Here is a 24,749-nt window from a genome sequence, read left to right as displayed (position 1 = left end):
GCATTAATGTCTCATTTTTAACCCCTGTTCCTACATAAGGGGGATGAGATTCATCTCAATGCTAGCCTTAATTTCAGTTAAATTGTTTTGGAGTTACTAACTCAAATTACTGATGCCAACTCTTTTTCTACTGACAATAAGGTTATATGAATTGTTTCTCAGTCTATAATGACCCGTCAACCGACCATGTTCAAAGGGCTTTGATACTTCTTTCCAAAACACATGAACAGCATTCACAAAAGTTTTCAAATCGATTCTCTCATGCCCCGCCCCACAAAGACACGCAGGGCATGTGACGAATACTATTGGCCAGGAAAAGCCACCATAATGACAGACCTGTTCATCCACCCTAGCTCCTTGTATCAGTCAGCAGCTGATTGGCAGAGGGACATCTCTCTCCAAACAGAAAGACTCCCAGTCATTGGACAATGATTGGAATTTCCACCATGAAGATGTGAAACAGCCTTTGGCGGGGGCGGGGGGAGCGTAGTGCAGAGAAGGTTTATGAGCTGGGGGGGGGGGGGGGGGGGGGGGGCGTGTGGAGAACTGCTCCCTCAGGTTTGTAATGACAAAGTTACAGGGCTTAGTCTGAATGGAAAAGCTGACGTTGACCGATGGAAGGGTGGGGGGGTGGTTGGGTTGGGGTGGTGTTGATAAAGGACTGTACCACACTTGAGTCCTGCTTTCTCAAGGCACTGGATTAGAGGAAACTGTGAAGAGAGTTCTGACATCTGGTGTCTTGCAGTAATTCCATTGCTCTGTGAGAGAGGAAATGAAGGCTTATCTCTTGAGACACAGCCTCACATTTCACTGGCTGACCCAGAACAAAAGGGCTTTGGCCCGCTGGTTGGTCACTGAAAGTTTGTCTCAGTAAAAATTCCTCCTTAGTCATTTTCTTCAAACGCAGCCCTCTCTGGTGTCCTTTAGTGGCTCGGAGTTAGAAAACAGCCTGAACAGAGATACACACGAGTGCGCTCACTCACTCACTCACACACACACACACACACACACACACACACACACACACACACACACACACACACACACACACACTGCACAATGAAGCAACAGAGATTTAGTGGAAAATATATGAGCCTGCAGAGTGTTGAAGCACTGCACTCTGTCCTACATCTGCACACACTGACAGAGGAAGAGGAGGGAGAGCAGGTGTTACACACACACACACACACACACACACACACACACACACACACACACACAAACACACACACACACACACTGACAGAGGAAGAGGAGGGAGAGCAGGTGTTACACACACACACACACACACACACACACACACACACACACACACACAAACACACACACACACACACTGACAGAGGAAGAGGAGGGAGAGCAGGTGTTACACACACTCGCGTCCATCTTACAGGCCTCGCACTTGTTTACCCACCTCACACACACACACACACACACACGCACGCACAAGAGACACACGCACACACATGAGACTCGCACACGCATTCACGACCTCTCTAGCCCGCAGCCCCGTCCCTCTCCTGATTCACGAGGGCCATCAGCTCAGGTTCCACTCTCCCGCTGCATTAAAAAAAACCCATGGTGCATTGCTCTGGTGTCACACGCCGGGAGAATGACGTACGGCGGGGACAGGGCTGCACTTCTCTCGCGCAGTGTCCCGTTGCCCTCTCTGGCGCCCGCCTTCACCCCCTGGTGAGTAGATTTGAGTAGTTTGCGCGAGGGGTGGGGTACAGACGCTTGGCCCCGATGGATCAGAATGCTGCGGACTGCCGACGACGTTGACGGCAGCAGCGACCCGCTGAGCCCGGCCGGCGTTAAGTGTCCCGGGGGCGTGTGCGTGCTTGCGCGAGACTGAGCACGTCCTTCGCCGAGTTGTTTTGACACCAGACACCTGACGAGGGCCAGTGGGCATGAATCCCGTGTGCATGTCCCACAGCCTCCGTGGCATCTTGAACTCTGTGTCCATCTGTCCATCTGTCCTCCGTCCGTCTGTACTCGCCGGGCGCTCCCCACCGCTGCCTCTCGAGTTCAAACTTCCGAGAGAAAAGCTTGCGAAGCAACGACGAGGAAAAAGAAAGAAAGAAAGAAAAAGCCACGGTGGCTTTGCAGCGGAGATGTCGCCCCGTCCGAGACAAGCGTCTTCCTCCCGTCAGGGTTCTCCTCAGAGGGGACACTGCTCACTGCTGAAGGGGCACGCCTCCTTCTTTTTCCGCCGTTTCTTCTTGTGGGCCGTCCAGCAGGCGGAAGCCATCAGCACCAGGACCACCCCGGCAACGAGCAGGACCACCGACACCACCTTGGTCTGAGGGAGGTCGTTGTAGGTGTAGGTCACTCCGGTGCCGGCCACACCGATCACCAGCGAGATGATGCCGAAGGGGAAGATGCAGCGGTACCAGGACTTCTCCATCCCCCCCGTGGCTTGCGAGAGCCTCTCCAGGGAAGACAGCACCTCCGGGACTTTGGCTCCCCCGTCCTGAGCGCAGCCCTCCGTGGTGGAGGTCGCGGGGGGCTGGTGCTGGCACGCCAGGCGCCCCGCTGAGCAGCCCATTGTCAAAAGGCTGGAAGCCTCAGGGCTGAAGCCAGGCAGGGATCCTCTGACTCGCTCTTAGAAACCAGCACTGGCTGGAGGAGAGTGAGAAATGGAGCCTTAAAGAGGCCAGAGAGGGAGAGAGGAAGAAGAACGCGTGATGGACGTGATCCAGCAAGATGGAAATTCAGTCACGGTCCCTCTCTCTCTCTCTCCGCCGTCCTGCGTTACACTGGTCTGCGTTGTGAATCAGCAGCACGCTGAACGCCCTCCCAACAGGGCTGCGTGTGGGTATTTAATCTGCCAAAGGCAGGGGGCGGAGTGAAGGAACAGTGAGGGGGCAGGACGGAGGAGCTGATTGGTCGCTGCTGAAGTGTGACGTCAAATGGCAGAGCAGGGGGCTGCAGAGTGGAGGGTGAGCAGGAAGGAGCAGGGTGGGGGGAATCATTCCAGAGTCACGGCTCCTCCGCCTTCATCTGGCTTCTTGGGGGTCCCTGGCGTAATCCCCCCATTTACAACAGGAGAATAGCTCAATCCCACAGGAAATGTAACAGGTCATATGAAAGACTGATTGCTTTATACAAAAAAGAATACTGTGTCAAGGCCTGAAATCCCCAAGCACATTTTCAGCTTTGCTTGGTATCGAACGCAAGGGACTCCGCGGGAGAGCTTTGCTTCACCCTGTCTGTGGCCTGAACACAGTAGCACATGGCTGGGATCTGCACACTTTCTGCATAGCCAACGAATCTCTCCATACTTCACACACTCGATCACACACACACGCGCCCACATACCCACACCCACCCACACTGCAGCACACAAAGGCGGTCGGCCAAATGCCTGTAAAAGCGACTCCATATGGACACTCACGCAGTTCCACCAACCTTCTTCCGTCTGGACTCTCAGGTCTTTTTTTTCTGTCCCCACAAAGGTGAAGATTAACTCGAAGTCACAGATCATGTCACATGATCAGCATCGGCGTAAAACACAGTGATGGCAGTGCATTGCTGCGTGAACTGTACATTACAAATGGCTGTATTTGTTACAATTACTCTATCGAGGTCACACTGACAAATATCTACACCACCAATAACTCCTGGTTGGTCGTTTCAGACTGAAAACACAGAAGGTCTAACACCTAAAAGACAGAGCTCACATGGGGCCACAATTTGAGGCCATGTGCATCCTTCCGAATTAATAGCTGTTTCTGACAGAAAAAAAATAACATGTTATGTTAAACATAACATTTATAAAGATGTAGACTGTATGTGTCTCATATTCCATGCCCCTCTAGGTATGTACAATATGACGCAAGAACGTGCCTCCCGACCCAGAGTTGTGTTAGGTTACGGTGTGATGCACTAACAAAACACCACATTCTGCAGCTCTCTGTCACTCACAAAAGACCGCCAGCACCAGGAGGTGAAATGAAAGCCTCAATTAAACACATTCAAGTGAAATTTGAATGTTGAATAGATTGAAATTTCAGACCGTGCAATAATGAAGTGGCTTCCATCAACTTTTTTGTACATCAGCACAAAGTATTTACGCTGCCGTAACATTTAGGGCAAAGCTTTGAATGGAACAGGACATGACGAGTTGTTGAACACCCCAAACCCCCACCCCCCGCTAACTGGTTCCAGACCCACAGTGGCGGGAGGCATCGTTTGGCTGGGATTGTCTTGCCGCGTGGCCGACCTAGCAGGGGGAAATAGACTGATGTGCACAAACGCTGGGTTAATTGATGACAGGGATGACTCAACGCCGTTGGCTTTAAGTCCAAGCTAGCGAAGACTTGGTTATGTGGGAGGGTAAAAAAAAATAATACTAAAAAAAAGAAAGATGCAGGAGATAGGTGGATATGCCAGCATGACGTGGAGGGAGAGAGAGGGAGAGAGAGGAAGAGAGGGGAGAGAAAGAGATGGAGAGACAAAGAAAGGGGGAAAGAGAAGGAGAGATGGAGAGAGAGATAAAGAGAGAGGGAGAGAGCTAGGTGGGGGATGGGTGGGTAGGAATGGTAGTCGATGTTTGAGTGAATTATTAGGACCTTCTGCAGTAACAGCTCTTCACCTCGCTGCTGGATAATACTACAGAAACACTTCACTCAGAAAACACTTTAACATGTAATACTACAGAAACACTTCACTCAGAAAACACTTTAACATGTAATACTACAGAAACACTTCACTCAGAAAACACTTTAACATGTAATACTACAGAAACACTTCACTCAGAAAACACTTTAACATGTAATACTACAGAAATACTTCACTCAGAAAACACTTTAACATGTAATACTACAGAAACACTTCACTCAGAAAACACTTTAACATGTAATACTACAGAAACACTTCACTCAGAAAACACTTTAACATGTAATGCTTTAAACATGTTTAACAATTAGATTAAAACACAATCACATTAGCGTTAACCACTAGCCATAACTCTGCATCAGTTAGCACTATGTGTGTGATGTTTTCCTTGAAGCCCAAACATCTCTCCAGGATGCTATATGAATGGTTGTTCCCAGAACAGTTTCCTCAGGAGATATATTTGCCCACCATGGCAGGGCAGGGCCAGAGACTGTGGCAGACGGAGGAGAAGGAAGGAAAGCAGAAATGTGTGCAGCAAACCACGGAGTAAAACAACACGGCAGCCCGAGGTTGAGTCCCGCAGCCGGAAGTGGTCAGATCACGAGAGGGCCATATGCAGTGAGAAAGGCCAGGGCTGGGGAGAGAGGGACACGTTTGTGTGGAGACGGGCTTCGGCCGTTTGGTCCTCTCTGGGACAGGAAGCACTGATGTGCGTGTCAGATATGTAGTTTTATGATGATACGTGGCCTTCGTGCTTCTCGGTTCATGTTATAGGACTGAAACGTCACCGATAAAGACTCACGCCACCCTCTCACTACGGCTGTCAAGAATCCGGCAGGCCACATTTTCCAGTAGACAACCAGCACATTAAGCAGATTCTTGTCCTACCCTCGTGATTTTGAATCAAACCAAATGATCTGAGGCAGAAGTAAAAGCTTGTTAAGCGTTAAGTCTGACAGCTTAAAAACAGATGCCCCAGGGTGCATGAGCGCAAATGGGTGGGTGGGTCTCATCTGTTGTTTGTCTCCTTTCTTGCACTCTCTCAGTGCCCCCCCCCCCTCCCTGGTGTCAGTCCAAGCTGGGCGGAGTGCTCCCTGGAACACATGCCCGGGTGAGTCAGAGCGTGGAGTGGATGGGGGCTGGAGGTGGGCACCCACCCACAGCCCCGCTGTGGGAGCCACACACCACCTGTCCCCCCGGTCTGGAGCAGCCTGTGTCGGTTGCTCGCGGGCACGGTGCATTACAATACCACACACAGCAGCACGCGTACTCACACAGATGGAGCCCAGGCATAAATAAACCCTTTTAGCACTAGAAACGGCCCGGTACTCATACAAGCCAGGGGTAGGTCTGACTGCACCACATACACTCCTCTGATGCCAAAGCAGCCTTTCGAATTACTGCAAACCATGCGATGACTCATAGTGTTGCAGCTTAATAAACTACCCTGCTCTATAAACTACCCTGCTCTATAAACTACCCTGCTCTATAAACTACCCTGCTCTTCTCTCTGTGACTTGGAGACTGGGACTCCCATAAACATCAGAGCCATTTTCCCTCCCATCAGCTTATAGTCACTCTCACCCACCAGTGTGATACAGCAGTTTAAAATCATTTCATACATATATATATATATATATTTTTTCTTTTCACACCTGTGTACAATAAGTACATACCTCATATATATATATATATATATATATATATATATATATATATATATATATATATATATATATTCACACCTGTGTACAGTACATACCTCATATGTGTATTCGGAACATTCCTGATTACTTCAACAAATTGAAATTCTTTTTTATTAAACATTTAAATACACAAGTGCTAAAGAAATGTCTATATATGGCCTGCTGGCCAGGTTTGCACATGCCATGTATTCTGAAACACTTTATTTGAAGTATGTGTTTTGGACAAAAAATAAAAGCAAAGATACAGGTTTTATGTACACAGTGCATAATTTGTCACTTAATTAATCTTATGTAATAACAAAGGTCCACGTGGGGAGGCAGGGAAATTAGTAAAATGTGCCATCAAGCGAGTCTTTAAGACTTTCACATCGTCAAATAAGCCAAACAGGGCTCTCTGCTGGTGAAATTTCAGCACTACATGACTCAAACCACTCATGTATTGACAATACCTTTGTGAGAAATGTTTAGATTTTGGGAGTAATAAGTCAACAGACTGCCAGTCATTTTACTAAAGAAATGCTTTTTTGGGGGAGGAAATGTCATAAGAGAGTTTTTAGAGAAAGACCAGCTGGCAGCTTTGAGATTCATCTGAACAGCTGTGCTCAATTCCCAGTATTAAACAGCAGATAAGAGGCATGTGAGAAAACATCCGTCAGATGCACGCACACGCCAACAATCTTGTCTAACTGGGGCTTAGGGTGATGGCCTCATATTAGTTCTCAGAGTCCTAACAAGGTCAAGTTTGGTAACTGTGGCCCATGAGAGCCAGCTATTGTTGGCCAGCCGTTTTTATGTCTGACCCGGCTCTGGGTCCAAAACCAGGGTAGGAAACTGTGAGCCCCCCTCTCCAAGCAGCGAGTATGCCCCACGGAGCGCAGTGGCACTGGAACACCCCGGCGAGGGCTGTCTGCCCATCGGATGGGCGCTGACTGTACCAGCCATAGCCTGCAGGAAACAAAGAGCATACCACGGTAAGCAAAACCTAAACAAGCCTTAATAAGCACTGAATTAGCATTAATTCATAATTCTGGCTTTCTACACGTTTGGAGCAATGCCTAGAGGGATACTGGATGCCTCCTCCAGAGAAGCAGAGTCCTTGTGATGTTCTACTGTGCCCATGGGGACGAGACTGAGGGCTTCTTTAAAAGGAATGTGTCAGAGGGGGGAAAGGCTCAAAATGGGTTCGGTTTGGAGACACTGGAAAGGGTCCCAACTGGAACTGAAGACATCTTAAGCTCATGTGTACATAAACATCTACTCAACTACGCAACTACGCAAAGCCCCATTTTACCCATGACACTGTCTACCCGTGATGCAGTGGATCTCACAACTCTACATGGCACCATGTTAAAACATCCCGTCTGTGAGGTGATGGTGCCACGTCATGGCCTGTGGGTGGTGGCTGGTGTAGGAGGTGGAGGTTCTGTTCTGACCTGATGCAGGAGGATCTCCAACCGCAGCTGGTTTACACGGAGGCGGAGCACGGACAGCTCCTCCAGCTCGGCCTGGCTGCTGTAGGTCAAGACGGGGGGCAGGCGGGGCGGGGCCTGGTCGGGGGGCGGGGCCTGGTCGGGGGGCGGGCCCTGGTCGGCACGCTCACCTCTCCAGCGCAGTGCGCACGGCGGCCCCCCCTGCCTCTCGATTCTCCTCTCCCACTCTGAAGAAAACAAAGCACGTTTAAAGGGGCAGGAAGTCAAATCTTCCAGGACTAATGAAGCATTCAAGATAATAAACAACGTCTCGGTAGTAGTGGGCGTAGAATATTATGGTAAGGAGAGAGGGCTTAGAGTAATTGGTGAGCTGGGAAAATGTCTTTCTAAAGCTGGGGTCAAAAGGGCAGCTTACTGCAAGTACTGCCTTTTCCTTTTGTCTTATTAAGAATATCTAGTGTAAGTGAAATAAAACCTCCTTCACAAAGTACGCCTACGTCCAAGATAATCAGGATTGGAAAGATAATTGCAAAAACAGAGTGCTGATAATGACCAATTCCTCATATCTATGTTTAGATGTAAGATGCTGTATGTACGACTTGCTCAGGATTTTCTGAGTTGTTTGTTTGTAGATTTCCTTGGAACACAGAGAAAATTCCAGCATTAAAAATAATGGGATTTGTTTATAAATGTAAAAGTCTGTGACAAATTAGTAAAATCAGTGGGGCAAGCACAGAAGAAAAGAGCTGCATTAACATGGGACTCCCAACCTGTCCCAAAGGACGCCAAATATAGCACCAGCTCACACTGATGCTGTTTTAATATGCCCCATTACAGCATGTTTTACATACCTTTTTTAAGGTAGTCGGCACGCTTAATGACATTAGCAATCATTCCTTCCAGACCCTCCAGCATTAGCAGAGATTCATACTCCCTCTCCATTGACGTTTCTGTACACACACACACACACACACACACACACACACACACACACACACACACACAAAGTCACTGCTGGAGAAACACTGCCTTGCAATATCGGTCAGAATAATCCATCACATCATTGCTCTGGCATTAAAGAAAATGGGACCTTTAGATCAATTATTCTTTAAACGAGGAGTCTGAAACCTTTTAACTGCACGTCACATCAGTCCCCACGGTCTCACTGCTCATATCTGTCTCTCCTCCTACACACGTCTGTAAACTCTGACAATCTCTTTAATAACTCTCTCTCTCTCTCTCTCGCCCCCAGTCTGTTCTTCATAGATCTGGTACCTGGATCCCTGCCCAACACGCAGGCTGCGAAAGGCGGCCGGCCCTGGAGCACAGCGTGGTAGCAGTGAGTCAGATCCAGCCCCAGTCGTGTGAGAGTGTCCAGCTCCGAGTCCTTCACCGCTGACACAGCAGACGGCTGTTCTGTGTGGAACTGGTGAAACAATGGGTCAAGGAGCCCAGACAAAACAGTTGTCCTTCAGAATAATTATACCATACTGTTCTTCACCCTCTGCCTCTTGAAAGCTGAATATTCTATCTGGCATGGGGAACAGCACCTAATTAGCATGATGATGATGTTTGCATGATGCTAACTGCCTAAAGCTAACTTTGACTCATTATTACCAAATTCCTAAACCAATAATTAGCCCCTCTAACATTGTGTTCTCTAACAGCCCCATTCTGACCCCCAATTTCAAATGGTCTAAAACCAAGGTGGTTCAAGGCACTATGATATCCTGTCCTGCAAATGCCCCCTCTGAAGACTGCTTAGCAATGCTAGCTAACATTTTTTTGTGTGCAGTATTAACTTTCTTCTCTTTGAAAACAAAACAAAATAGCACTTTATCTAGTGCCATTTTTTGCAAGGATACGGTGCTGATAAGTCTCTCCTTAAAGTGGTCTCTCTCTGGAACAGGCTTTGAGTGTGTGCTCAAGACCTTGTTCCACATTCTAGTGAAATAGATGCAAATTATGTCACATTTTATATATTTAGATGGAGAAAAATGCTTAATGTAATGAAGCTTGAGGTCAATAGATGGGCTTATATCAAAATGATCATATTTTGAACATAAAACTAACCTGTCCTTTTGGGCCCTTTGTGTTCTCCACACAGGTAATAAAGTAGAAGTCACCCTGACACACAAACACATCAAGAATTACTTTGGGTTTCCAACAAGGAGCTGTTTATTTTTCATAAAAAGCTGAGGTTCATCTCACCATTGCTCTTTTGGACATGACAATGGACTTGTTTTTAACTCCCCCTTGTCTAAAGGAGATGCCCTCTGTTCAAGAGAAGGAGGATTTAAGGTGATTTTCTCCATTACAGAGTCTGTGGAATGAGTCGCATGTGACGTGTTCTGGGCAGGGTCTCCAGAGCCCTGTGCTGGAGCTGGGGTTGTGGACAACCGTTTCCCTTTGGTGGCATGACGACCTGAAGCTCCTCTCTTAACAGGATGTGTAGACACACCTCCCCTGACAGCAACAGGCCTCAACAATCCTCCATTCTGCTGACGGTTCCCTTGTGTACTCCAGTAAGATGATTTGGGGATCTTTCTTTTATCCACGTCACTAACGGACACCTTACTGACAGTCGTACACCGGCCCTTCAAGCCACCATGGAGTTTTTCTCCAACATCTGCACCACGGTCTCTGGTCACTACAGAGCTGCAGCGAATCTTCAGAGCCTTTTCCAGAACTTGGTCTAATAACTCAAGCTCTTGCTTCTCTTGCAGAGGAATGTCTGGCCAATAACAAAAAGGAAAATAATAAACAGCATTTGGTCATTATAATACACAATATATGCATAATTCTAAATATTCATTATAAAATGATGTATATGTTAATGTGGTGAGGTTAGCTGGGTAAAGGGAGAGTTTGCTAAAGTAGCTGAACCCCATGAACAGTACTGTGGTTCACTATGGTTCTCTTTTACCTTCATCTTTGGAGTTAAGGCGGGGTGACTCTTCTGGTTCAGTGTCTTTCAGAAGTGTTTTCCTAGTAAAACACAAACAAGCCATCTACGTTATTTCTCCCGAAAGAGTATGTACACCCACCATGTGCTAAAAACACGACACTTACATGGAGCACAACATGTTTTTGTACTGTTGGATCGTGTCGTTCAGCTTCGCCTCTTCCATCTTGCACATGTTGATGGCTTCACTGATGAACCCAGCAGACATGTCCGACTGTAAACACGAACCACGCTAGGAACTGGTCTTCAGCCTTCACTAGCTAACCTAACTGTCATATTCAGCAAGCTACTTTTGTCCGACGAGACTAATTCAGCCCTAGCTAGGCTAGCTGTCTATCTTTACAGTCGTCTAGCGGTGTTTAATGCGGTAAATTAAAAGTATCTCGCTAGCTACAAGTCTCTTCTCTTCTCACCGGAGGGAAGCGGGACGTGATCTGCACAACTCTCGCGAGACCACGGGTGGTTACTATGGGGACGTGTATATGGTGGAGCACGTCTGGCCGGACATTGTTGTAATTTTCAGCGTTGTTTACTGTGTTTTAAGATTTGATTCAACAAGTTTTTGTTCATAATGGACCCTCATCAAGGAGCGGTTGGCATCCCGATACACGTAACTGTGTTACGAGGGAATAATTTGGTATGAAACCCTAATGTTTATGTGTAACGTTGGCGTCTAACCGGACGCTTCTTTACACTAGTGGCTGAAGCAGCTGTTCTAGTTTCATAACTACAGCGATATATACATGTTTATAACGTTAACTTACATTACTGTAGTTTATAACGTAAACCTACATTACTGTAGTTTCATAACTACAGCGATATATACATGTTTATAACGTTAACTTACATTACTGTAGTTTATAACGTAAACCTACATTACTGTAGTTTCATAACTACAGCGATATATACATGTTTATAACGTTAACTTACATTACTGTAGTTTATAACGTAAACCTACATTACTGTAGTTTCATAACTACAGCGATATATACATGTTTATAACGTTAACTTACATTACTGTAGTTTATAACGTAAACCTACATTACTGTAGTTTCATAACTACAGCGATATATACATGTTTATAACGTTAACTTACATTAATGTAGTTTATAACGTAAACCTACATTACTGTAGTTTCATAACTACAGCGATATATACATGTTTATAACGTTAACTTACATTACTGTAGTTTATAACGTAAACCTACATTACTGTAGTTTCATAACTACAGCGATATATACATGTTTATAACGTTAACTTACATTACTGTAATTCATAACTACAGCGATATATACATGTTTATAACATTAACTTACATTACTGTAGTTCATAACTATAGCGATATATACATGTTTATAACATTAACCTACATTACTGTAGTTTATAACGTTCACCTACATTACTGTAGTTTTTAACTATAGCGATATATACATGTTTATAACGTTAACTTACATTACTGTAGTTTATAACGTTAACTTACATTACTGTAGTTTATAATGTTAACCTACATTACTGTAGTTTACAACATTCACCTACATTACTGTAGTTTCATAACTATAGCAATATATACATGTTTATAACGTTAACCTACATTACTGTAGTTTACAACGTTAACCTACATTACTGTAGTTTATAACTATAGCGATATATACATGTTTATAACGTTAACTTACATTACTGTAGTTTATAATGTTAACCTACATTACTGTAGTTTACAACGTTCACCTACATTACTGTAGTTTCATAACTATAGCGATATATACATGTTTATAATGTTAACCTACATTACTGTAGTTTACAACGTTAACCTACATTACTGTAGTTTATATCTACAGCGATATATACACATGTTTATAACGTTAACCTACATTACTGTAGTTTATAACGCTAACCGACATTACTGTAGTTTATAACGTTCACCTACATTACTGTAGTTTACGTTGACCTACATTACTGTAGTTTACAACGTTAACCTGCATTACTGTAGTTTATAACTGCAGCGATATATACACATGTTTATAACGTTAACCTACATCACTGTAGTTTATAACGCTAACCTACATTACTGTAGTTTATAACGTTCACCTACATTACTGTAGTTTATAACGTTAACCTACATTACTGTAGTTTCATAACTATAGCGATATAATACATGTTCATAACCTTAACCTACGTTACTGTAGTTTATAACGTTAACCTACATTACTGTAGTTCATAACGTTAACCTACATTACTGTAGTTTATAACGTTAACCTACGTTACTGTAGTTCATAACGTTAATCTACATTACTCCAGTTTCACAGAGGAAATAAAAACTTTGTCCGTGCTGAGTTTAACGGGACAGTACTGGGAGAGTCAGCAAGGTCTGAAGGCGCCGTGGGTGAGGGCGTGAATTACAACTTCACCTGCATCCTGGAGTGCTCGGAACCAGGCCACACCCTGGACGACCTGGCGCACACACCTGTCGTGTGTGAGTTGGGTTTTCAATCAGTACATTCAATAAATACATATTCAATACATTCAATAAATCACGTAAACATCCGTTTGTTCCTTCACGCTTTTTAATCTAGTCAACAGTATATTGGCCGCTGTAGAACATGCAGTATGGCATCTTGATGACCCAAATATATATATTTAAATGAAACAAGAGCAGCATGAAATAATGTTGAAAGTTTTTGTTCATAATTTTACAATTTTAATTATCTCTATTTGAGAAGTGTGAATTGGGGGCAGAGCTAACAGAAACATATTTGTATTTGGGACTCACCAGTAACAGTAATTGAAAGTTTACAAAAGGAGAAGAAGCAAAAAGAGGAGAAGACTTGTGTTTTGGGCCAGGCTGTCATAGACCTGCTCCCCCTGCTGCATGGTGAGACCGTCGCACTCATTCACATTAAGCTAAATAATATACTCTTAAAGAATAAATAAAGGAACTCTTCACCAAAGACTTTGCAATGTGAAGTGAAAGCTAGTCATTTAGTATTCAGCAGTCAGAGATCAGAATCAAAAGCTTTTATCGTCATTATGTAGTACCTGTAATCAGATACAAAGTACTAATCCTGGATGCAAACAATAGACTGGACAATAAATACATCATGCTCATTGGTACCCACTAATTACCATTCACAGTTTATCCCTGTTTAGGGTGAATAATTTAATATAATTTTGTTAGACTGTGCATTTAGAAGAGATTGTGGTGTATATGAACTTAGGGAAGTGCAGTTTCTCATCCACTGTGGTACTTCATCCTGCATCTGGATTACCCACTGAGTCTGACTCACGGGACAGAGGAATTAAGGTAATATCCTGGATCAATGATGGGCTCATTATAGAAATATTAATGGTGGAAAGACGTTCCCAGATTGCTGCACTAGATCTCACTCCACCAATATTCATTAACATCAGACTAGCATGCTCTTCCCACAGCCAACGCTGGAGGTGACTGTCAGTGTTTCAGAGCCTTTGCTCTCAGACACCCAGCTTTCAGAGTCCAATCTGTTCACGGTCACCGTGGAGACAGCCTTTTCTGTGCCGGAGGTCTGGAGCCCTGGGCCTCCTTCCTGTTATGTAGCAGCTCTTCAAGTCCCCTTCACAGCAGAGGTAGGAAAGAGCCGTCTCGTATTATAGCACATTTACATATAATGAATAAATCCTATAAATAATAATGAATACATAAATAAAGTTTCAGGAATTTTGGTGCTTTCATATTCAGAATCACTATAAAATCATCAATGTAGTCCAATATTTTTTTGTTTCTAAAAAGATACCTAAAAAAACCCTTTAACTGGCCGTCCCTTCTTCTATGCCTATTTAAGTTTATTTATCAGCATTAACATAGTTTGGCTGTTTGTCAGGATTACCCCCAAAATGCAATTTTCACTTTCAGAGAGAACAGATACTGTTGTTCTCCAATGGTGAATTAAAAATGAGTGGTGGAAGAGAGCCGGTACCTCGACCCAAAAAGTGGCCCCTTGGCCCACTGCTGGCCCCAGATGCCCACTTTATCCCGGGGGTCTACATTGAAACAGAGCCTTCGGATTTGGAGGATGGAGACCTTAACACTGAAGAGGTATGGTGAAGCATTTAGAGTGACACACACTTTCTAGTGTACAATATGGCAGTGTTTGCAGGCTGGTTGAGAACTGTGTGTGTGTGTGTGTGTGTGTGTGTGTGTGTGTGTGTGTGTGTGTGTGTGTGTGTGTGTGTGTGTGTGTGGCAGGACAGGGAGTTTCGAGCCGAAGCTGAGTGTAACAAGAAGAGAGTGAGCTGGGACACAGAGCGCCGTCTCTTTATGGATGCAGCAGGAGCTGCATGGTGATTGTCCTTTATATTATACACCAGGGCTTTCCACATAATAGATCCCCATATTTACACCTTGCTTTAGTACATGTAGTGTGTCTTGTATCTAGAAAGTATGGCTTCTAAAGTTCTTGATTACCAGGATCGGGTGAATTAAAGTTGGAACTAACCTCTGGGATTAGCATTTCAGGAAAGTGAGCTGAAAAGTCCCTGCTAAAGAACCAATCAGACACATCAATAGAACCTTCTGCTTTTTCTTTCTAGTACTATGGCATTTTAAAAATTGTTCCACTAATGACAACACCTTCTGGTCCCGCCTCTCAGCCTGATCCGCAGGATCACGGAGTGCAGACTGTGGCCGGTGGAGGTCATGAAGGCTCCTCAGGCCGGAGGTGCCAGACCAGTCGCAGGCAAAGCAAGCAAAGCCGTAAGAAGCGTAGCCGCTGTGTCAAACGTGGGAGAACTACTGTACCCGTCTCTTGTTTTGCATCCATTGTTGTCGTATCATTGTCACCCAGGCCGGCAGAGAACAGTGACGCAAGGCTTAGGACATTCATCAACCAATCAGGACATTCACCCAATGAAAGTGCTAGCCTACAATAATATGTTTCTATGCCTTTTCTAGTGAACAGTGGTGCATAGACAAGTGGGGGCTGAAGCTCTAATAGCATTTGAAACTCATTATGTGTGAGCCTTATTTTGAATTTATCGTGCACAGCAAGCGGAGGATGAGATTCAAATTCCCTTTCATGGGGTGGCCTATGTGGACTTGGCCCCACTGTTGTACCCTGGAGCCAAACACATCCATGGGGCATACCAACTACACCCATTCTATGACTCAGACCTCTTCATGAAGGTGAGCTGTCTCTGCCATTACACGCAATGTAGCGTCCCTGCTGAATAATGGATTGGCTCTCAACCAATCCTTTATTCCTGTTTCACACAAAACACACCATAAGAACTAAGCAAAGCAAAAGAGAAAAAGAAAAGACACTTATTTACAACATACTTTCATTAATTACACAAGCGCATACGACCTTCAGTCTTTTAAAAATATCCAGATTTAACCATTTTTCAATATCAAGATGTGACGGGCAGGGTGTGCGAACCAAAAGGAAGCGATCACGCCAAGTCTCAGGGAAAAAGGGTGGTTTAATAGAAAGTGTGCAAACCTAAAACCCGTGCAATAGATCCAAATTAAGGATATAATGACCAGCGGTCAACTGGTACAAAGACAAGACATATATAGGCAAAAACGACCCTCAGGTGAGACGGATCACGGGCTCCGCCCACCTGAGGGACGCACATGACGTCACCAAACAACAACAACAACAGCCGCTGTGGACGGAGGTGGCCGGTAGGGGGCCGCCTCACCGTGACACAAGATCATTAACTCATTAACAAATTTTTAAACAAATTAAAATACTACATGCTCTATACCTTATAGCCAGACCAAACAGTTAAAACCCAAATAACTACTGACCTCTCACTATAAGGTTAAGGTGTGGCTGATAGAACTCATGACAGTGCAGCAAAATAGTTTTACCTTGTTCACCTCAAAGCAGAGTACAAAATAATAATCTGGTCTGATCATATTCTTTGTCTCACAATAGCTCCCACTTAAGCACTTAAGCAACCAACGAGGTCACTTCCTGCTCACCTGTCCAACCCAAACATGTCAAATAAAAGCTCCCAGAGCCCAAAAGTAACCTTATCTTAACTTTGCACCTTAACACAATTTGTTACAGCATTTATTTCATAAATGACTTGATGTGCATCTCATCAAACTACATATGAGGGGGCCATCAGATTTCCTTTGACACTTTGCTTTTGAAACCATCAGCTGACGAAAAACTTCTTTCCCTATTGTTCTTTGCTCGATCAGTTATTTGTGCGTTCTTTGGCGTACTTTTTGCACATTGTACAAATTCATGCAAGTCCTCTCCACCACTCTCCCATTGTGTCTGAGAGCGGTAGTCTCACTCTGGCTCACGTTGTTTACGGTACTTCCCATAACCGCCGAAGACCAAGAGAACCAGGAGCGTCCTGCGAGACAGCATCAAGTCTCCAGTGGCCCAGGCCCGGCCCCGCCCCCCCTCGTCTGTCGGCTCTTGCAATGTGACGCCCAGCAAGGTCTTCGACACCCACAGAGGGGGCAAAGACAACAAAGATTCACCAAAAAAGGTATCGTTTTAACATGACATTCATTATCGCATCCTGTTCAGGTTGTATAGACGATCCCAGTTCACGTGAGTAAAACAAGCACTTGAAAGGGTCTCGCTGTATGGCCTTTGTAGATTTCAAAGGCAATCAAGTTTGTCATTGAGGTGTATTTTCTTCTGTAGCAATGCTGTGATGATGAATGAGGAAGTCTCTGCTGACACTGCCTTAGTTGTCAATAATAAGTTTATTACAAAAAGAACAGCATCTTGCTTGAGAGAGGTCTCGGGCCAATATGAATCTTCCTATCTCTAACAGTTCCAAGCATACTTCTTATATAGACACCCTATCCATGTAACCCTATAGCCATCTAGCACAGTTGTCCGTTCACGGTAATCAATGCACAAGCTAAAAAATGACATTCCACAGTCACCATGCCCCATTCTCTCCCTTAGCAACCCACATGTTTAGGCAACCCACTACTATCACCTAAATACCACATACAATACTACATAGGCCAAAAACACTACATCATCAATCATGAGCTAGCTGGCTATTCCGTTTTCCTAGCAACCTAACAGACTTTTTTGTGCCCTCAAAGTAAACTACCCGTAACAGCCTTCATATGTCCCAAAAGGGTTCGTAAACACTTTGTGACCAGTTTTAGTGAAAGTTGGAGTGGAATGTCAGTGCTGATGTAAGCGGCTTTGAAAAATGTGATCGGTGAAATCACGTGTTGCTGGCTAAGTACATAGAACAATATAATCTGTAAACGCATCCCTTCATTAAGCTGGTTGGAGATGCAAATGCCCAATTACACGCTCCCATGTGACACTCCGTTTAGCGTCCGCTGTTCCGTGATTGGATCCGCATGCACAGCAGGAGCAAAGCTTCCCAAAGCAATTAGCCATAGGACCGGCAGATTGGTGTCCTCATTACGGAGGGGTGAATCATCATCATCATCATCATCACATTAGCTAATCAGCACTACTCCCCATCACTCCACCACCAGTACCACACACACACACACACACACACACACACACACAAATGCATTCACGCACACACACATACACATGCATGCACACAAACACAGCTCAGTGGCAGAAGGAGCACAGAGCCACTTCACCAACAGAGCATCTGACACTGCAGCTGCCTGCCTAACACACACACACACACACACACACACACACACACACACACACTCACACACACACACACACACACACACACACACACACACACACACACTCATTCTCACACACACACACACACACACACACACACACACACACACACACACACACACACACACACTCACACACACACACTCATTCTCACACACACACTCACACACACACTCACACACACACACACACACACACACACACACACACACACACACACACACACACTCACACACACACACTCATTCTCACACACACACTCACACACACACTCACACACACACACACACACACACTCATTCTCACACACACACACTCACACACACACACACACACACATACACACACACACACACACACACACACACACTCATTCTCACACACACACACACACACACACACACACACACACACACACACACTCACTCTAACATATACACACCTGCTCAACCACTCTCTCTTCCTCTCTTTCATGATGTTTTGCAATAATTCATTTACGAACCTTGTGAGCAAGCAAATGTATTTCTTGGGCACCTTGTATAACATTCATGTACAACTACAAATAAGACCTGATCATTTTGGCCACCTGGTTACCACAGTCTGGACAATGCAGTGAATATCAGAGAGACTTTAGGAGGGAGTAACTGACATCCTGTCTTTACAGACAGGTCCCCAGGGAAAGTCTGGCCAAGCTGAGAGTCTGATCGACGTTGAACTACAAATAAACACAGAAGGACAGGTCAGTTAGTTTGAGACAACCCACTCCAAATCTTCAAATCTCTTTGACCTTTACTTTGCTTTTTTACTTTTTCTCACCGTGTCTCACCATGTCATTACGCCAGATGTATGCAGATTCAAGATCATACATCATTATTGAAATTAGCTTGGAGAAACCGCTGATTCCAAAGAGGCCATCAGAGGAGTTGGCAAGGCGGTATGATGAAATCGCATAAATGTTTATAAGATTCCATCTTACCTCATTAACATTTTATTATTTTAATCAACATCTGAGTGCATTTTTTATGAATGTTTATGCTACAGAGTGATGGAGTTGATTCCTCCCAGACCCCCACTCCCCCGACGACCAGCCGGAGCAGAAAGAGTAGGAGTAACACACACACACACACACACACACACACACACACACACACACACACACACACACACAAACACACACACACACACACACAAAATATATAAATTATTTTGATTAGATTTTAATCTATTTTGGTAAATTGATGGTCCCCCTGTTGACCAGAGATATAAACATTGGAATATGTAAGTGGTGCTGAAACAACCACTGTGCAGGCCATGGAGGAGTACCAGGCCCAAATAGAGAGCGTGGCAGCCCAGGTAGTGGAGCAGTACCAGCAGATGTTTGGGGCTGCATTCATCCCTGGATCAGAACCTCTGGATCCCAGCACCCAAGAGCAGCGTAAGAGCCAGCTGTTCGGAGAGCTTAACTGCTCAGGGAAGTACTTGGCCTTCAAGGAACAGATGAAGGTGAGCAGTATGGGCAACGTATGGTCTCCTCAACTACTAGATGAAGGTGAGCAGTATGGGCAACGTATGGTCTCCTCAACTACTTGATGAAGGACTATAGTCTCTCATAGCACTACAGTCCTTCATCAAGTCTCTGGTGAGGAGAACGTAGAAAGAACACAGATGGTTATTGACAATTTAGAAGGCAATGCTTTACTGTGTAGGCAATATCAGAATAAGAATAACTTAATTCACTGGTCCTTGTTGGGGATTTGCTTTGCTATGACTAAAGCTGCTAAAGAGAATATAATCCTGGCAGAGCAGGAGTGCACGTACATTACAGCTGTGGGACAAATACACAAGACACAGAGCAAGAAGACAACAGTTATTTACAGTTTACAACATATACATAAATAACAGTTGGATAAACATGCTAATTAACATGGCTAATAATATAGTCAGTACTTATCAGGGAAATACTGCTCAAAATACATAGCGTGGAATTATAGGTTTTCTGCAGTGGTTTTAACAGGTTTCCTGTGTGTGTGTGTGTGTGTGTGTGTGTGTGTGTGTGTGTGTGTGTGTGTGTGTGTGTGTGTGTGTGTGTGTGTGTGAGCCGACCTGCTCAGTATTCAGTGGTGCGGATAGTGCGTGAGAAGATGTTGCGGACCGAGGCGTTCTCTCAGCCAGAGCAACTGCGGGCATTTCTCAGTCAACTCTACGTCTTCCTGGTGGATGAGATGCACGTGGCGCTTAACAAGGTTCTGACCAGGCAACCGGGCCTGCTCCCGCCTGTAACATCCTGCCTGTAATGTCCCGCCTGTAGCGTACCACCTATAACGTCCCGCCTGTAACGTCCCGCACAACTAACCTCTTCACTGCTCTTTTCAGTACAGAGGTCCTTTCTTTCCCTCAGAAGGACACTTCACCCAAAGATACCTTCACTAACAAAACTTTACATAAATGAGACATGGTGTTCAGTTCCAGCTATGCCTGTCCTCTTTGAAGAATGTATTTCTTTCATCCAACGAGGTTAAGCTCTTCACTCTGACCCTCTGGCAGACTCTGACGGGAGACGTCCAGGAGGTCCAACCTCAGCTGCTGTTAGACTGTTCTCAGCTCGGACATTTTGCCCGAGAGGCCGAGCTAGACGGAGACTACCAGCTAGCAGCACACTATTACAAGGAGGTACATCTCCAACTTCTTGCTTCTTAATGAGAGCTTTTGCACGATGAACTAAAGCCCAACGTGCCTCTGTCTGACTCTTTGCAGTGCCTAGCGCGGGATCACAGCAGTCCGTCCCCCTGGTTCGATTACGGTGTGTTCCACATGCTCACGACTGACTACTCGAAGGCCGAGGAGTGTTTTCGTATGGCTGTGTCCATCGACCAATCACACGTACCCAGGTAGGGGCTAGCAATAATACCCTGTGTATTAACCGGCCTTCATGCACATGGATTACATCTAACCCTGGACTATGTAGAATTTTCAGCAGGTATAGTAGAGGTCTTCATCGGTGCTAATTTTGTCACCCTGGCTTTGCAGTTTGCTAATGTGTGGGATTCTGTCCGAGATGAAGGAGCAGCATGAGGAAGCTGGGATCTTTCTGGAGGGGGCCACACGTATCGACCCCAGCAGCGTGGTCACATGGACCTTGCTTGGTAAAATCAGCATGAGAGGAATCCACTTTAAAATGAAATTCTGTGATTCGTCTTTTAAAACAAAGGCTGACCAATCATCAATCATCAAATACATCTTATGTTTCTGTACAGGGTTGTTTTACCTGGCCGGAGAGAACTTCATCCAAGCAGAAATGGCCTTTCTAGAAGCCACCAAACAGCTGCGAGCCCCCCTGCAGAAAAGCCCTGTGTGTGGACCAGATAGAGCGGACGATACTCACTCGCCCACACAGGGTGAAAGGGAGGAGGGAGTGGACACTACAGAGTCTCCGACTAACCAGGAGGACAAACCGGGTGAGCTTCTCACTGTTAGCCTTCCCGGCTTGTAGGTACAATCTGTGTCTGTATGGGCTCTTTTATTCAGGGGACTCTATATTATTGGAAATAGGCTGTAAATGAAACGATGACGGAGGTTACTGTTTCATTTCAAATCCTGCACCATGAAGTTCAAAGTCAAACAAAATCAATGTGTCCTTGTCCAGTTACATGTCTAAATGGATGTCTAACAGTTTAGCTAACTGTTTTGATGCTGCAGCAGTGGAAGGGGATGACAAGACCAGGTGCCAAAGTAGTTGCGAGATTCAACCAGAAGAGGGCGACAAAGCGAACGCAGGTGATGAACCTGCTGCGCTACGTCAGTCGACCAACAGACTCAACACCACAATCTATATGGAGTCAGTGAAGTTTTTACTGAAAAATAATGCATTACAGGTAAGCACACAAGCTACACAGCACACTATTCCACATTATTATCAAGTGTATAAAGTACTCCGACTTTGTGTGTGTGCTCAAGATGGCCCAGAGGGCTTTGGCTCAGGAGCTGCTGTGTCCAGACGGGGGGCCGAGCAGCTCGTATCATCTGGCCCTTGCGCACGTGCAGCTGCTCCGAGGAGAGTACAGCAGTGCTGAGGCGAGCCTGCAGGGGGCGCTCGTTGACAACATCCAGGTAAACACTCGCTCTCCTGAACAACTGGCAGTAGGCTATGGTCTCAAAATAGGTCCTAAAGTTTTGAGAATCAAAAAACAGAATCCATAACTAATAAATGACGTTTTGTAATTGAGAAAACTGTCGTTAATATTTATGTTTTTAATTGTCTATTTTGAGTTTAATATTCTTGAAGAATCTGTTTCGGTTTTCGTAGCGCCTTTTCTCGCTCGCGCTTCTCTCAGTCTCACTCTCGCCTCCAGAAGTTTCTCACTTTTGACTTTTGGACCTGATTTGATGGGTGGGCGGGATTTACACAGTCATTGGCTGATGGAGTTAAGCCCCGCCCACCCATCCTATTCTACACACCCTGAGTGAGAGCGAGACTGAGTGAAGCGCGAGCGAGAAAAGGCGCAACAAAAATGGATTCTTCAAGAATATTAAGCTCAAAATAGACAATTAAAAACATAAATATTCTGTTTACAAACCTGCTTTTTTAACTCTCAATATTAACAACAGTTTTCTCAATTACAAAACGTCATTTATTGGTTAGGGATTCTGTTTTTTGATTCTCAAAACTTTAGGACCTATTTTGACGCCAGAGTAGGCTATTAAAGCAACCCCACACAACTTTTGTCTATTGAGGACAAGGAGCTATTGAGTAAAAAAACTGTACTGAAATTTGGGACTCACAGTGCGCATACCGTACCTCAGTGGCATGACCAAAGCTAAATCTACTCACTAGCGCCACCTGCTTCTTCAAGGTGTTTACTAGCTTTGCATCTTTTAAATATGGCATTGCTATACCCTTTTGGTTGAAATTGTGTGGATTTTTATGGAAAAATGTTTGTTTTTGAATTTCTTTGTTCATCTTTTGAGAAAGGCTGACCACCATGCAGCAGCATCACACAAATGACTAGAAATGTCACCTACATGAAACCTAACATACAAGCAACACACTGCATTTCATTTCTGTGCTGCTGATGTAAACATAGTATGTGTGAAGTTACATTAGGTGCTCTTAGTCCTTGAGGAAAGTATACCATTGAGTACATGTTTCTGTTTGGGTTGTTCCTAGAATCCAGATATATGGGCAATGTTTGGTCATTTGAACTACTTGATGAAGGACTATGGTCAAGCTCAGAAGTGCTATGAGAGAACGCTGGACTTTGTGACCGATGCCTCTGATACACATCCCATCTACCTCCGTCTGGGCACCATCTACTTACAGAGTGGAGAGGTGAGATGATGGCCCTGTTTAGACCATGTTTCTTACCACATAATCCAATTGGAAGCTTTTATTACACATTTGATGTGTTCAAAATTCTTCACAGTATGAAAAAGCCAAGACCATATACCTCCGCGCCTGCAGTAGCTCCCCGTCCTGTCGGACTTGGCTGGGCCTGGGTGTGGCCTGCTACAGGGTAGGGTCTTCATTGCTTTCACATCCACAATAGAAAGGACAGCGATGTCACAGAAGTGGGCACTGATATCTGTAGCATACTAAGAGGCAGCTATGAGCACCTCTGTATCTTCTAACAGTCACCAAGTGACTCTGTGTCCACTGAAACATCCAGAAACAGTCCACTGGCTGTATATGTTAATGTGGATTACATCTTCTTGCTTTGGCTAACTACACTGTGTGTTTGTGTGTGTGGAATTAGCTTGGGGAGCTGAGAGAGGCAGAAGACGCCCTGACAGAAGCCAACACTCTTGAAAATAGGAACCCAGAGGTCTGGGGCTACCTGTCGTTGATTTGTTTAAAGGTGAATGACAGAGGGAGGTTAATCTGTAATTACATATATACATGTTATATCAAATGAAGTTGTTTACATAACATAGGTTTGAATTGCCGTTTCAGACTGGAAGAAAACTGGAGGCTGAGCAGTCATATAAGTTTGCCTTAAAGGTAACTTGTCCTCTTTGAATGTGATTACTTATTAACAGGAAATCTAAACATTTATGAAACAAATGCATACAGAAAGACTTAGCAGGGTAAATAAACAATGAAACTTATGGATGTGATATTTTCTGAATTCCACAGTTCAACTTGTCAGAAGAGGCACTTCTGCATGAGATCACAGAGCTGCAGACTCAAGTTGGATTTGGAAACCCTTGCTTTTCATAACCCTTATCCACACAACTGTTTGTTCAGTTCAGAGCTGTACATCTATTTTTCTCCATACATATAAGTACATGGGGAGGTAATAAAATGTGATGTGACCACATGTGTTAACACTAATTTGTCATTTTTTGCGTAATTTTTTTTTTTGCACGTTTATACTACAACAAACTA

At 44.6% G+C, this 24,749-nt stretch overlaps 3 protein-coding genes across 3 annotated transcripts; 1 reads left to right on the top strand and 2 right to left on the bottom strand.

The window, feature by feature from the left end:
* Nucleotides 1-532: 532 nt before the first annotated feature.
* Nucleotides 533-2,807, bottom strand: LOC143483217 (transmembrane protein 100). Its single transcript, XM_076982042.1, has one exon. It carries the CDS (start codon nt 2,546-2,548, stop codon nt 2,162-2,164), a length of 387 nt encoding a protein of 128 aa, XP_076838157.1. The 5' UTR covers nt 2,549-2,807; the 3' UTR covers nt 533-2,161.
* A 3,650-nt stretch (nt 2,808-6,457) lies between these two features.
* tedc2 (tubulin epsilon and delta complex 2) lies at nt 6,458-11,185 on the bottom strand. The gene is made up of 9 exons (XM_076982030.1): nt 10,829-11,185; nt 10,683-10,744; nt 9,968-10,490; nt 9,830-9,883; nt 9,622-9,700; nt 9,032-9,182; nt 8,608-8,706; nt 7,760-7,983; nt 6,458-7,271 (listed from the first exon to the last, which is right to left on the bottom strand). The coding sequence occupies exons 1-9, from the start codon at nt 10,927-10,929 to the stop codon at nt 7,116-7,118; spliced, it is 1,449 nt and encodes a 482-aa protein (XP_076838145.1). The 5' UTR covers nt 10,930-11,185; the 3' UTR covers nt 6,458-7,115.
* cfap70 (cilia and flagella associated protein 70) lies at nt 11,152-24,681 on the top strand. The gene is made up of 26 exons (XM_076982018.1): nt 11,152-11,358; nt 13,017-13,191; nt 13,492-13,590; nt 13,934-14,019; nt 14,148-14,321; nt 14,608-14,790; nt 14,941-15,035; nt 15,345-15,447; nt 15,739-15,876; nt 17,046-17,204; nt 19,032-19,106; nt 19,210-19,301; nt 19,409-19,469; nt 19,676-19,870; nt 20,479-20,610; nt 20,912-21,037; nt 21,122-21,255; nt 21,395-21,510; nt 21,622-21,822; nt 22,064-22,239; nt 22,322-22,474; nt 23,532-23,693; nt 23,788-23,877; nt 24,118-24,219; nt 24,315-24,362; nt 24,498-24,681. Exons 1-26 carry the CDS (start codon nt 11,293-11,295, stop codon nt 24,579-24,581), a joined length of 3,225 nt encoding a protein of 1,074 aa, XP_076838133.1. The 5' UTR covers nt 11,152-11,292; the 3' UTR covers nt 24,582-24,681.
* Nucleotides 24,682-24,749: the final 68 nt, after the last annotated feature.

The sequence above is a fragment of the Brachyhypopomus gauderio genome, chromosome 2 (genome assembly GCF_052324685.1).
Source record: "Brachyhypopomus gauderio isolate BG-103 chromosome 2, BGAUD_0.2, whole genome shotgun sequence".
In the NCBI taxonomy this organism is placed as follows: domain Eukaryota; kingdom Metazoa; phylum Chordata; class Actinopteri; order Gymnotiformes; family Hypopomidae; genus Brachyhypopomus; species Brachyhypopomus gauderio.
Note: the sequence above shows the minus strand (reverse complement) of the source record. Positions and strands in the feature narration are given on the sequence as shown.

What these genes read in the sequence shown, in the direction of transcription:
- LOC143483217 (XM_076982042.1), bottom strand. Translation starts at nt 2,548, where the DNA reads ATGGGCTGCTCAGCGGGGCGCCTGGCGTGCCAGCACCAGCCCCCCGCG.
- tedc2 (XM_076982030.1), bottom strand. Translation starts at nt 10,929, where the DNA reads ATGTCTGCTGGGTTCATCAGTGAAGCCATCAACATGTGCAAGATGGAA. An exon ending in CCTTAACTCCAAAGATGAAG is followed by an intron (nt 10,491 to 10,682) that starts GTAAAAGAGAAC and finishes GTTATTGGCCAG; the next exon opens with ACATTCCTCTGCAAGAGAAG. An exon ending in AGGAGAGACTTATCAGCACC is followed by an intron (nt 9,183 to 9,621) that starts GTATCCTTGCAA and finishes TTGTTTCACCAG; the next exon opens with TTCCACACAGAACAGCCGTC.
- cfap70 (XM_076982018.1), top strand. Translation starts at nt 11,293, where the DNA reads ATGGACCCTCATCAAGGAGCGGTTGGCATCCCGATACACGTAACTGTG. An exon ending in ACTCAGACCTCTTCATGAAG is followed by an intron (nt 15,877 to 17,045) that starts GTGAGCTGTCTC and finishes TAACCGCCGAAG; the next exon opens with ACCAAGAGAACCAGGAGCGT. An exon ending in AAATAAACACAGAAGGACAG is followed by an intron (nt 19,107 to 19,209) that starts GTCAGTTAGTTT and finishes TCATTACGCCAG; the next exon opens with ATGTATGCAGATTCAAGATC.